Source organism: Paramormyrops kingsleyae, unplaced genomic scaffold (assembly GCF_048594095.1).
Source record: "Paramormyrops kingsleyae isolate MSU_618 unplaced genomic scaffold, PKINGS_0.4 ups89, whole genome shotgun sequence".
In the NCBI taxonomy this organism is placed as follows: domain Eukaryota; kingdom Metazoa; phylum Chordata; class Actinopteri; order Osteoglossiformes; family Mormyridae; genus Paramormyrops; species Paramormyrops kingsleyae.
This window is the reverse complement of record NW_027326027.1, coordinates 16911-29756: the sequence shown is the minus strand read 5'-3', so window position 1 is coordinate 29756 and position 12846 is coordinate 16911. Positions and strand designations below refer to the sequence as shown.

At 40.1% G+C, this 12846-nt stretch overlaps 1 protein-coding gene across 1 annotated transcript; it reads right to left on the bottom strand.

Moving 5' to 3' along the window:
- Positions 1–281: 281 nt before the first annotated feature.
- On the bottom strand, positions 282–6542 carry LOC140586914 (uncharacterized). The gene is made up of 5 exons (XM_072708422.1): positions 6408–6542; positions 5832–6075; positions 3596–3850; positions 2240–2590; positions 282–2088 (listed from the first exon to the last, which is right to left on the bottom strand). The coding sequence occupies exons 1-5, from the start codon at positions 6540–6542 to the stop codon at positions 1970–1972; spliced, it is 1104 nt and encodes a 367-aa protein (XP_072564523.1). The 3' UTR covers positions 282–1969.
- Between the last annotated feature and the right edge of the window lie 6304 nt (positions 6543–12846).

Genomic DNA, 12846 nt, shown 5'->3' with positions numbered 1-12846 from the left:
TATACTTCAGCAAAATCAATTTCAGTATCATTAACCTGTCAGAGAAAATTATGACAAAAAAAAAAGGACGAAAATTAAACCTGAGGTCCACTGACTAAATCTTAAGTAAAACAAAACAAAAACAAATTACTAAAATGTGACTTTAATTTAACTACAGTTCAGTTTTAGTAAGTGACTAAGACTAAAACTAAATTAAAAATTCTTGCCATAATTAACGTTGCCTGAGACAATCAGAAAATTAATTATAATTAATGGAGGAATGAAATTACTCTCACACACCATCAGTCTAAAAATCTTTATTTGCATGCATACATATATACCATAATAAGGAACATATACACATGATTTGAGTCGTATAACAGCACATATATGCAACTTAACAATATAAATGAATATACCCTCTTCTACACTACTTAATGCATAATATATGACAAATGCAGATCCTGTGAATAGCTACAAGGAAATAGAATAATTGTACCTTAAAACAGCAAAAGTTCATATTCTTTTAATACCATCCCTCTAAACACACAAAATGAGTAGCTGCTTCCAAAAATTTAACCATAAGCTTACAGATTGTAAAACCTTTTTCTCTTTGAACTATATAATTTTGCACACAATTATGCAAAGCTATGAATGATTTCTACCAGTTTACCCATACTTCCGAAATTAAGCTGTCTCATTAGAAAATATCACTATTTACAATTTATTTCCCAACATTGAAAAATGTATAAATTTAAATGGACATGTTGCACAGTATATATTGCATTAAGTAATGGAAAACTGAGAATTTAAATAACGGAATTATAAAAGTAATTTTCTCTGAGTATGATCTGACCAACTTTTATTCATTTCACGTTTTTTGATTGAGCTGTCAGGCTTAAAAACGGATGGAAAAGGCATTCCTCAACATCTTATATGCAGAAAGATACTTGTATCATTCTTCATTGCTAAGTAAGAAGTGAAAAATTAACATACCTGTATAAAACATCACAGACTCCAATCTATTGCTACATGACAGAATTAGTTAAATGGCAGATAGCCTATCAGATGGTAGAAATCATGCAAATTATTTTTTTCTAGGGATGGGTCGATCCACATTTTTTCAGTTCCGATCCGATTATGATACACAACTGTCGATACCGATACAGATTCTGATACAATAGCTCTTTTTACTTTGTTATACTTATAATTTTTTTAAGCTAGTAAATGCAGATGGAAAAATATATGACAAAAGGCTACTACAAACATTAACGTACTGTTGCACATCGTTTGTACGTCTTGTTTTAAGCGTTTTTGAGGCATTTGCAGTTAAATATGAATGTATTCAAAGCAAGTATACACAAGTGGCGAATGCTTAAAATTTTAACACATTTTTTCTCCCATTGGCAACAGCACAGTTGTATCACAAGCTGCAGCGAGTTCACAGGACAGCCCAAGTTAGCGACTCCCAAATCATCCATTGCTTTTTTTGTCTCGCACAGTTACGTGCGCTTTGTTAAGTGGTATTGTCAATTAAACGCTATTCCCAGCTCCCAAAACTTTATTTTACAAAGATTGCAAATCGCTGTGCTACTGGTTTCTGTTAAAAGCATAAAATACTCCTAGATCGTCACATCTTATCTTACGCCCTCGTACTGCGAAGGGTATGCGCATGACATCACAGCAGGCGGAAGTCACTGTACTCACACCCACTGAGTAGCAAAAAAGACCGAGGGGCAGCGTTAGCGTTCGATTTGAATGCCCCAAAAAACACATGTAAAATGGGGAAGAGCTGCCGTGCGATTGATTGTACAAATAGATTTAACACGAAATAGGAGCTAAAAACTAAATAAGTAAGTATAGGAGGTGGATCGGTTACGCATGGGAGATACCCGATTCATCAAATAAGTCTGGATCGGTGCATCTCTAATTTTTTCAGACAACATATTGATTTAAAATCCGCCAAAGTAATTTGTAAATTACACATTGGCTAGGATACCTTGACTGCGCCATAGCAGAGGGTGAATATCAGCAGAGCACATAGGAGAAGTCCAGCTCTTATAATGGAGAGATAGTTAAGCACCATCATCTCTGAAGAACAATTGAATCCTGGAGAAAAAAATCATCTAATGTAACTGGCATGATAAAACTGAGATGATGTCACACTGCAACGATAATAATGGATTTACACTCTAATTTCTGACTGTCGGATTTGTTTTGCATTTGGATTTTTAAATGATTTCATCGACTAATAGCTTACCGTTTATATGCAGCTGTGTGCCGTTCCCAAACAGCATCTCCCCACACATGGCCACAGCGCAGTAGTAAGTCCCAGCATCAGAGAGGCTGATGTTCCTCTTGGGGAGGCTGTAGACACAGCTCTGTGTAGGAGATCCAGCCTCAGGGCTCTTCTCACACTCATCACTCCTGTTTCCATGGCTGTAAATGACTCCTGGAAGGGATTCTCCTGATCCATGTCTGAACCAGTAAACACTGTGTTCTCCTGCACAGCTCCCAGCCTCTACTGTACACTGCAGGCTCACAGAGTCTCCTGGCTGCACTGTGTCAGACACAGGCTGCTGCACCACAGTCCTGCTGTTGGAGTCTTTACCTGAAAAGCAAAATGTTCATGATGACAGAGAAAAAATGGAAAATACCAGATTATTCTTATTGATTCTGGAGAGAGCTGGAAACCAAAGTGTTCTAGCCATCCAACAAATCAGTAACTTGGAGAACAGAAGAAATTCTTGTCCCTTTTTTAAATTTTGTATTACTGTTTATTAGTATATATTCGGTGACATTTTACATTAACTGCACCTACATAATACATTTATAATGCATCCATTCATAAGAGGCATGTAAGTATACCTTAATATCCTAACATACCTCAACAGCTTTAATATACATTAATAACAAAAATTATTTAATAACAAACATTATAATTGTATAATCATATAATGTTTGTAATTGAAATGTAAGAAAGTAGAATTTCATTAATTTCGAATGAAATGTATTTTCTTTACTTGTTACTGTTTGCTGATTAAGTTTGTCTATTTTTTAACATTAAATAAAAAAATATACATTGCAAAAGGAACTCAAATTTAATTCAGATTAACAAAATGAACTGAAATTTAAGGGCCATTCTCGAATCAGATCTGAATGGTGCACATCCCTGATTCTTATGTTAAATCATGGTTTTTTTTTTTCTGAGCAAATATACACTGACTGCTCAGATAAATAACACTAAAAAGAATTTTCTTTTGTTGGTTAAGATTTTTGCACAGTCCTATATATAGCAACTCAAACATTTTTTATTTCACTTGTTTTAAAGAGGCTGCGATGTGTAACATTAACATCTGTATAAAGAGAAGGTTACGCTTTTGGCTGAAGATTACTGACAGCAAGCAAGATGTAAAAAACTGTGTAATAATTATAATAATAATAAAGATTTTGTTTAATGTTGCTTTGAAAAACATTTATGAAGCAAAGCAGACAATCAGGTATCTTTGCTAATTTTATATTGACACAAAACTCAACTGTCAAAAATATTTTACAGGGAATAATCTTACTGACAGTATAATAAAGCAAATATGAAAATAGCTGGAATCTCATTTACCTGTGATTATGACAAAGGTTCCATTCCCAAAGGTGACCTCATGAAGAAACACAGCAGCACAATAATACACTGCAGAATCTGACGGCTCCGCGTTGGAAATAGTGAGGTTAAAACTCCCCTTTGCATTCTGTAAGGAGTAACGTTTTATGTTTTTATATTCCTTGTATAATTCACCAGGTACGTAGAGTAGTGCTTTTGCCATGAGCTGGGGCTTCTGACCAACAGTTTGCTTAAACCAAGCAACAAAAGTTGTTTCTTTTGGACAGAAGCATGTCAGGGTCACACTGTCTCCAAGCTGAACCCTCATCAGGAGACTGGGCTGAACAACATCCACAGCCAGTGCAGTGTCTGGAAAAACAGAAAAACAACAAATAAACATAACATACATCATAATGGTAAGCAAAATAACTATTAACTATGATGAGGATTACATTCCCAAATATTTATTATAAAAAAAATATTATTTTACATTTTTGGACTTTACTAATGAAAATGAGAAGAGCAAAGAGTCTGAACATCTTTGTGGTTCCACTTGTTTAGAATAAACTGCTCTGCTGCTAAGTGAGAGGTCATGGTCGTGGTCGGGATGAAAGGGCAGGAAACAGAGAGGTACAAGATACACATCAGGCTGATCTGATTGGCTGTTCACACAGGAATTTAAATAATAGTAAAAAGGGATTTTAGTCTACACTTACAGTATTAACTTACTCCTTAACTACCAGTTAAAATGAGAACAATTAGATAAAGAGGAACAGATATTGAGCATATGAAGTTCTTTGTATGGAATGCTGAGACACTGTGGGAGAGCATTTGCTAATCATCTCTCTCAGACAAGCTCAGCACAGTCTCAGTCTTTTATCAATCTGGTATTAGACAGTCTCTCATATCACACAGTTCTTAAGTTTTGTAAAGTATTAGATCATATAATTACACTCAAAAGACAGTCTAAATGTTCTTTCCACCATGCAAACAGAACTGAAATTGTAGCTTTACTGCTTACATTTACACAATTGCATTTAGAGCAAGCATTTTAATACTGTAGGTGTACATGAGAGTAAATGGTGAATCAGTTTATTTGCTCTCTAGCCACATTAAATCCACTTGGCTACCCAGCCATTCATCAGTATGTGACCACTGCCATCTGGCATTTAAAGAGTAAGTCCAGGGACTACAGGTGTGAATTAGCAATAATGCTATAACCTGGTACAAAGCATCTCTCCTTTTTTTTTGAGGTTAATGTATTTTGTACATTGTTCCTGTTCAAATAAATAAATAAAATAAACTACTCTAATACAGAGTTGAAATCTTACAAGTATTATCAGCTTATTGTGAGAATGGGGTGTGGAAAAAATGTGTCAAATGCAGATCGGTTACGGTGATCAGAAGCTTACTAATGAAAATGAGACGATCAAAGAGTTTGAACATTGTTCTGGTTCTGCTTGTTTTGAACCAGTACGCTGCTAAGTGAGAAAATGACAAAAGGACAGGAAACAGGGAGGTACATGCTACAGAGCAGGCTGATCTGATTGGCTGCTCACACAGGTTTGCATGGCACTGCAGTGATTTCCATTTTAATTTTTCTGGGTGTCTGTTACCTAGAGACCCTAATGAATCAGTTGTTGGATTTCCACTCATGGTGCAGCATGGTGGTGCAGTGGTTAGCACTATTGCCTCACACTTCTGGGAGCAGGGTTTGAGTCGCGGCCATAATACCATGCATGTGAAGTTTGAATGTTCTCCCTGTGTTGGCGAGGGGTTTCCTCCAGGTTCTCTGGTTTTCCCCCACAGTCCAAAAACATGCTGAGACTAATTGGAGTTACCAAATTGCCTGTAGGTGTGAATGGTGTGTGTGCCCTGCGTTGGCTTGGTGCCCCATCCTGGGTTGTTCCCTGCCTCACACCCATAGCCTCCAGGACAGTGTAGCCTACTGTAATGCAGAATTGAAATCTTGCAAGTATTCTAATCTGCCAATTGTGAGGATGGGGTGCGGCAAAAAGGACTCAGATGCAGATCAGTTATGGTGATCAGGAGCTTTAAAGTGATGGCCAAAAACAAGTCAGGCAATCCAGTGAAACTGCTATTATTATAAAATAAAAATGTTGGGGGTTGGTGGTGGGATTGGTACTCCAGTCACCGTAAAACAACTCACAACTGCTTGATATAAACAGACCCGATAGTCTTCTGCTCTCCGTGGGAGTAGCCCTGCTGCAGCTGTTCACAGGAAGGCTGCACGCACCATGAAGGGTATGGGGGAAAGCCTTCGGGAGCCTTATCCTCAGACGAGTCAAAACGGCTGGAGAGCTAATAGGGTCAGGCCTGTTGGGGGTCAGGGCTGGTGTGGTGATGAGGCAGCACTTGGGTCCCAGTTGGAGGTGGGCCATCTGGGTAGGCGTATGGAAATCTTGTCTCTCCAGCAAGATGACTAGCTTCCTCTGCTGTCGGGGGAGCTTCGTAAACTCCGCATTCAGTGGCAGCACTTTCTGAGGTACGCAGACCGGGGAATGGTCAGATCTCTGTAGGTGGGTATACCTACTTTTGGTTGAATCGGTCTGATGGCTGCCATACTCAGGGAGTAGCTGTTGCTATAGTGTATTGGCTCCTCCCGATGGTGTCTGATGTTACTCCTTTCAACGAGCATATCATGAGACTCAGGCTAAAGCACTCCTTGGGTGTCTTGTCTGTTGTTTCAGTGTAGGCTCCAACCACGATGAGCGATGTTTTGTTGAGGGAGACATTTTCCTCGCAACTTTGGTGCCCATGAGGTGACACTCCTCTGGTCGTGGGTGACTTAAATGCGACCACTGGTACTGACAGGGCTGGCTATGAGCATTGTGTAGGTCCCCATGCGTCTGGAGACCGTGGTGAAAGTGGCTCCATGTTGCTTGACCTTGCGAAAGGTCATAGGCTGCGGGTCGCTGGATCCTGGTTCCAATTCCCTGGGCCGCATCGTTGGACTTGGTACTCTAATACTGGTGGTGCAGCGAAGATCGATCGATCACATGCTCGTGGGCAGATGCTGAACTGTAGGATCTACAGAAATGCCCAGTTTGAGAATTCTGACCACAGACTTCTTGTTGCTACTCTGAAGATTCAGCTTAGATCCAGTAGGCTACCATCTACTAGGAGAATGAGGCTGGACTTGGCCAGACTCCAAGATCAAGCTGCTTCTGATGCATTTGCACACAGTTTGTGTGAGGAACTTGCAGACTAGGGTGCGACGGCTGACTTTAATGTGATATAGGATTATATCCTATATCACATTAAATTATATAAATTATAAAAATTATAATTATAAATAAAATTATATCCAGGATCGCTCTTCTGACACTAGTGTGGCACGGGGCGGAGCGAGGCATCGCGGGAGCAGAGAGAGACAAGGGGACTTGCTTTCCAGGGAAAAAGTGCTCTTTAATAGCAGTTCTCAAAAGGACTACAACAGGCACCCAATGAACACTGAACCAAACACACAAATGGGAAACATATGGTTGTCAAACGTCAAACTGTAAGATGCACACATGGTGGGAGATTTATGCAAGCTAAATACATGCAAGGATCGGACAGGGTACACACAAGACATGGGCAAATACACACGCAATAATAGGGAAATGCAGCCATTAACAAGAACAACACAACATGGGCTATTTACAACTTCACGCTGCACTTGCTTTAAAAACACCATCAGTAGCATCTCCGGCACAGAAAGCCTGCTGGGGCACAATTAACACTAACATGCAAAGTACTTGCTCAGTGAATCCTAATACAAATGCACTTAAATCACAGGCACACATTAATGTAACAGGGGCAGGAGTAAATGCATGTGGAGACAGATATGAGTGGCTTTGTCAATAACAGCATCTGAGCTCACAGATCTGATATAAATATTACCCTGTTATACTGCATCAAATTACAAATCCAAACTTTAAGCAGTAAATCATCACAGCACATACAGAGGAACATTTCAGAGCAGGGAAACCCATTACTTTAAGATCCTTAACGTACAGTCAAAACAACTTTGCAATAATGTAAAATAGACTCACCAATGACGTTCACTGCTTTAAAAGAAAAGTTGCACAACAATCTTTCATCCAGGCAAACTTTTAATCTCTCATTTTTGCTCTAATGGCAAGGTGCTAAATCTAGATTTTAATAAATTCCCCACCTGAGTCATTTTATTACCCTGCTAGTGGTGGCTAACATAACAGCTAGATGTTGATTGCAGACACCAGTGAGAACGTCTTAGAAATAAAAGCAAATAGGACTGGCATCTGTCATCAGAAAATAGTTTTAACACTTTGATAAAAATTTTAAATCCAATCCATGACTTATAAGTTTGATATCACAGTAACTGGGACAACCTCATAGAACCTTTACTAGTCATTGTTCAGAAGATTAACATGGATTAAAACTATTAATTGAATAATGTACTTTCATAGTAAGTTGATTATGCGGAGAGAGAAAAAGAACTGTCTTTGAAAAAGATCAACCATATAACAAAGCCGCAGCGTTGGCGCCCCCTAGTGGTGAATTGAGGACAGTTCCGTCTGAAGCAGCTCAGCAGGAGATTTGGCGTCAGCTGCTCTTACAAACTTAGTCCTGCTCGGTTTGAAGGCCAGAGGCACAAAAAATAAAGGGGACATCTACTGCACGCCCCCACCCCCGATGATGGTACAAATTATCATGAAACAGTTTTCTTAGATAAGTCTTTTTGGACGTCTGTGTAAACACTCTGCCGACCTGCTTGTGATTTTGGAAAACCCAACGTAAGCTTATATCAATTAATTGGGTGGTGGACCAGTGTCTAGGTTCAAGGAGGTAAATGCTGTGCTGTGTAATAGTCAGAAAGGGAAGACACAGAACCAGGGATGACAGTAAACTGAACACCTTGTATTTAGAACAAAAAATAAAAAGAATAAAATGTATTTACTACAATCACACTTACTGTAAAATCGGAATCGGCCAAGACATTTGCAATCGGTGCATCTCTAATTATTTGTCTTTTTTTTTTCCTTTTAAGCATTAATTATGATTATAACTCGAGAGTTTTCACATTCAAGTTCTATTATATTCTCTAATATCTTACCCTGAAATTAAACTTAGTCAAAGGTTGTTTCACACATTTTAAACTTTTTTCCCCCGATCTTGATGAACACCATTTTTTCAAAGTTACCAGGATTTTTAATGGTGTTAAACGTACAAGAATTTCAACAAATTAACCTCAAAATAAAAATACAGTCACATTCTACCTTAATTTTCTTCATGCTAACACTAAATTTAGTATGTCCCCTTTTAATGAAAAATAACCTTTTACCTCACGACAATAGCTACTGTATCCCACATGCAGCATTAGCAGCACACATGCTAAATGGCGGCACAACAGAGGCAACTGCCGTTAGCAACATTAGCATAGCGCAACTCACCAAGATGGTCCGTATCCACAAAACCCACATCCACAGGCTTCGGTTGTCTCGGGCACTCTCGTATCCCTTATAAACACTTTTTTTTTAAAACACACTACAGTACACCCTCTTCTCAAGAAGAAAAATTTGGATCCTTCAGTGTTGTCTAACTTTAGACTAATTTCTAAGCTGCCTTACCTATCAAAGGTCTTAGAGAAAGTGGTTTTAAATCAGTTACAATCATTCCTGATTGGGAACGAAATCTATGAAAAGTTTCCGTCTGGTTTTAAATCGCATCACAGTACTGAAACTGCCCTCCTGCGAGTTACCAATGACCTCATGCTGACAATTGACTCGGGTAGCTCTGCTGTTCTGGTCCTTCTTTACCTTTCTGCTGCCTTTGACACTGTGTATCATAGTATTTTGCTGTCACACCTTGAGCACTATGTCAGCATCAAAGGCACGCCCCTCTCATGGTTTCACTCCTATCTAACTGGCCAAAGCTTTTCCGTTCATTTAGGCCAGGGGTCTCCAACTCCGGTCCTGGAGAGCTACCGTCCAGTAGGTTTTCTATCCTACCCGGCTTCTGATGAGCCACACCTGTTCTCAGGTAAATACCAGGAACAGGTGTGGCTCATCAGAAGCCAAATGGGACAGAAAGCCTACTGGATAGTAGCTCTCCAGGACCGGAGTTGGAGACCCCTGATTTAGGCGAATTCTCTTCACCTACATTTCCACTTATACTTCTGGAGTACCACAAGGCTCTGTCCTGGGCCCTATACTCTTTTCACTTTATTTATTGCCACTGGGGTCCATATTCAGAAAAAATAATATCGCCTTCCACTGTTTTGCAGATGATGTACAAATTTATCTGCCTCTAAGTCTAAGCAGGAATGATTGATTTCAGCCATTGTTCGATTGTTTGAATGAGGTCAAATCTTGGATGAGCAGTAGTTTTTTAAGCCTAAATGATAGTAAGATTATTCTATTTGGCCATAAGTGTACTGATTGCTTCTCTGGTCTTTTGGGCCCTCTTTCTCCTTACCTTCGTTCATCTGTCAAGAACTTAGGTGTGACCTTTGACAGCGCTTTTAAATTTGATAATCAGGTGAGCTCTGTCATAAAAACAAGTTTTTATCAAAGGAGACTCTTAGCTAAGGTTAAAGGTTACCTCCCCCTTAAAGATTTCAAGAAGGTTATCCATGCTTTTATAACCTCCCGGTTGGATTATTGCAATTCACTTTATTTTGGAATTTATCAATCACAAATTCATCGTCTGCAATTAGTGAAAAACGCAGCAGGTCGCCTCCTCATTGGTAAGCGTAAGCATGACCATATTACTCCTATATTGGCCTCGCTTCACTGGCTACCTGTAAGGTTTAGAATTGAGTTTAAATTGTTGCTGATTGTTTTTAAAGCACTGAACAGGCTGGCACCCAAATATCTCACTGAACTGCTACACTGTTAAATTCCGGCCAAAGCACTTAGGTCGTCTCAATAGCTTCTGCTAAAAGTTCCTAAGACCAGGCTGAAGACCAGAGGCGACCGAGCCTTTGGGGTGGCTGCTCCTAGACTTTGGAATAGCCTACCTTGGCATGTTAGATCTGCCTCCACTCTCGAAACTTTTAAATCTTCTCTTAAGAAACATCTTTCCTCAATGGCATTTGATTTAGGATGAGTTGGCATAAAAATACTCAGAGTCTGTTGTTCCTCATTTTATGTTTCTCGTTTTTTTTATATTTTAATGATGTGACTCTGTACAGCACTTTGGTCAACATTGGTTGTTTAAAAGTGCTTTATAGATAAACTTTGATTTGATAATAGTGAGACATAATTTGCGACTTTAAGAGCAGAAGGGTTATATTAAAACACGATTTCACTTCATCCTTAAAAAAAGTTTTTGAATTTTACATCATTAAGGACCTACTTTACTTGACTTTTACTGGTAACAGGAGCTAAAGTGAAATGACTTGCTTCTGGGAAAGAACTCCAGCTGAAATTCTCTACAACAATATTTGGAGAAATATGGGAAGGACGTGTTGTCAGACCTGCCCCAGTGGGAGGAATGTGGTTTCAGGAGCAGCACTTCCAGCACCACCACACTGAGCACTGGAGCCCCCCAGGGCTGTATGCTCAGTCCACTGCTGTTAACGCTGATGACTCACGACTGAGCAGCAATGCAATCACATCATCAACATCAGGCTGATGTGTGCTACTGAAGGAGTAAAGGTAGAAACGGGAGGAGAATCATGCTGCACAGTCCTAGCAGATCCAGACCCACCAGATTACTGCTATATTTGGAATTTTCTGCAGGATTGTACTTGTCTTCCTTAGGATATTGTGAAGTTTGCCCTAGAGCGGTGGAAAGGGACTGGGGATGTGCATTACCCCACTGAGCTGCACTGTACAGCCCATCTTAGCCAGGGAGGCCCAGGCAGATTTTTAAGTGTAAAAGCTTGTTATTCCCAGGGTAAATGGACTGGGATTAAATTCAGTCCCCATGCAGGAGGGGTACATTGGTAACCCTAATCCTACCTGGCTTGTGCCTCCTGAGCAGTGCACATAAGGGGTGGACAAGCACATGTCATCCTTCCTAGCATCCCAGAAATTGATTCTTAGCATCCTGTTCTACAGGGGGTTCCAGATCATTTGTGGGCTAAGCATAAGTGTGAGGTGGGACTGGTAAGGACTGCCACCCCACTGAGGGTCACTCCCCAGAGTGAGTACAGACCCCAGAAGCTTCAGTATCCTCTTTGAGCAGACGCCAGGGAAGGGATTGAGCGTTATAAAACAGTTGTTGTTACGGACTGGCATGGTGAAAGGATCCATAGTGCAGCTCACAAAACACAAGGAACTTTATTGAATTCAGAAAAGAGAAGAAACAATGAGGGGTCTAACAACGGCAGGTAGGTAGAACACAAGAACTGAAGCAGGGAGCAGCACAGGAACAAACACAGCAAAGCAGGGAGCAAACACATACATCTACACAGGTGCAAACTCAGCAAACTGAGGCTAAGAGGATGAACCACACAACGACCAGCTGAGGACCAGAATTAGGGCAGCCACTTAAATACACAAATAACTAGGACTACATGAGGGCCAGGTGCAGACCATAACAATTAGCCACACACTAGGACTGGATACTTTACGACATAAGTGAGGGTTACTTACAAATACTCAAAGTGTCAAACACTGGGAGATACCAGGATAAGAAAATTTAAAGTCTGGGCACAAGCAAGAATAAACAAAGGTACAAACCAAGGAACCATGACAGAAATACATAATGAACCAAGGATATACAAAGAAACATAAATGTCAAAATATAAACAGCTGAGGCCTCTGGCCAGCCTGGAGCGCACAGCAAAAGGGAAGCCTGGATGACAGCCACCAGCCCTGCCCATTAAATATGCACGGCCCTGGGACAGTCAGCAAGCCTCAGGTATAACTCCTAGGCAGTGTAAGAGCACCACACTTCCCACAAAGCAGTAAACTTGCTAACTCTGCACTTTGATTTCAGAACCTGTTGGTTACACGTATACATATTTTGGCTGATGTCTTCACCACCAGGTGGCGATATAGCAACTTCAAAGTTGTTGGTGGCGAGAACAAAAAAAAACACAGTAACACAGCGGCGTAGCTAGAAATTCAGGGCCCCAGACAAAATGTCACCCTGGGCCTCTCTGCTACATTTTACATATAATATTACATATTGAAGGGCCCCTGTAAAGTGCTGGGCCCCCTGAATCTGCCAGGGCACCCATGCCCTACTGCAACCTTGCAGGGACATACAGTAAATGAAATAGCGAGGACAGTATATTGGGAGTATATGTTTCTAAATGTATGGATCAAACCATA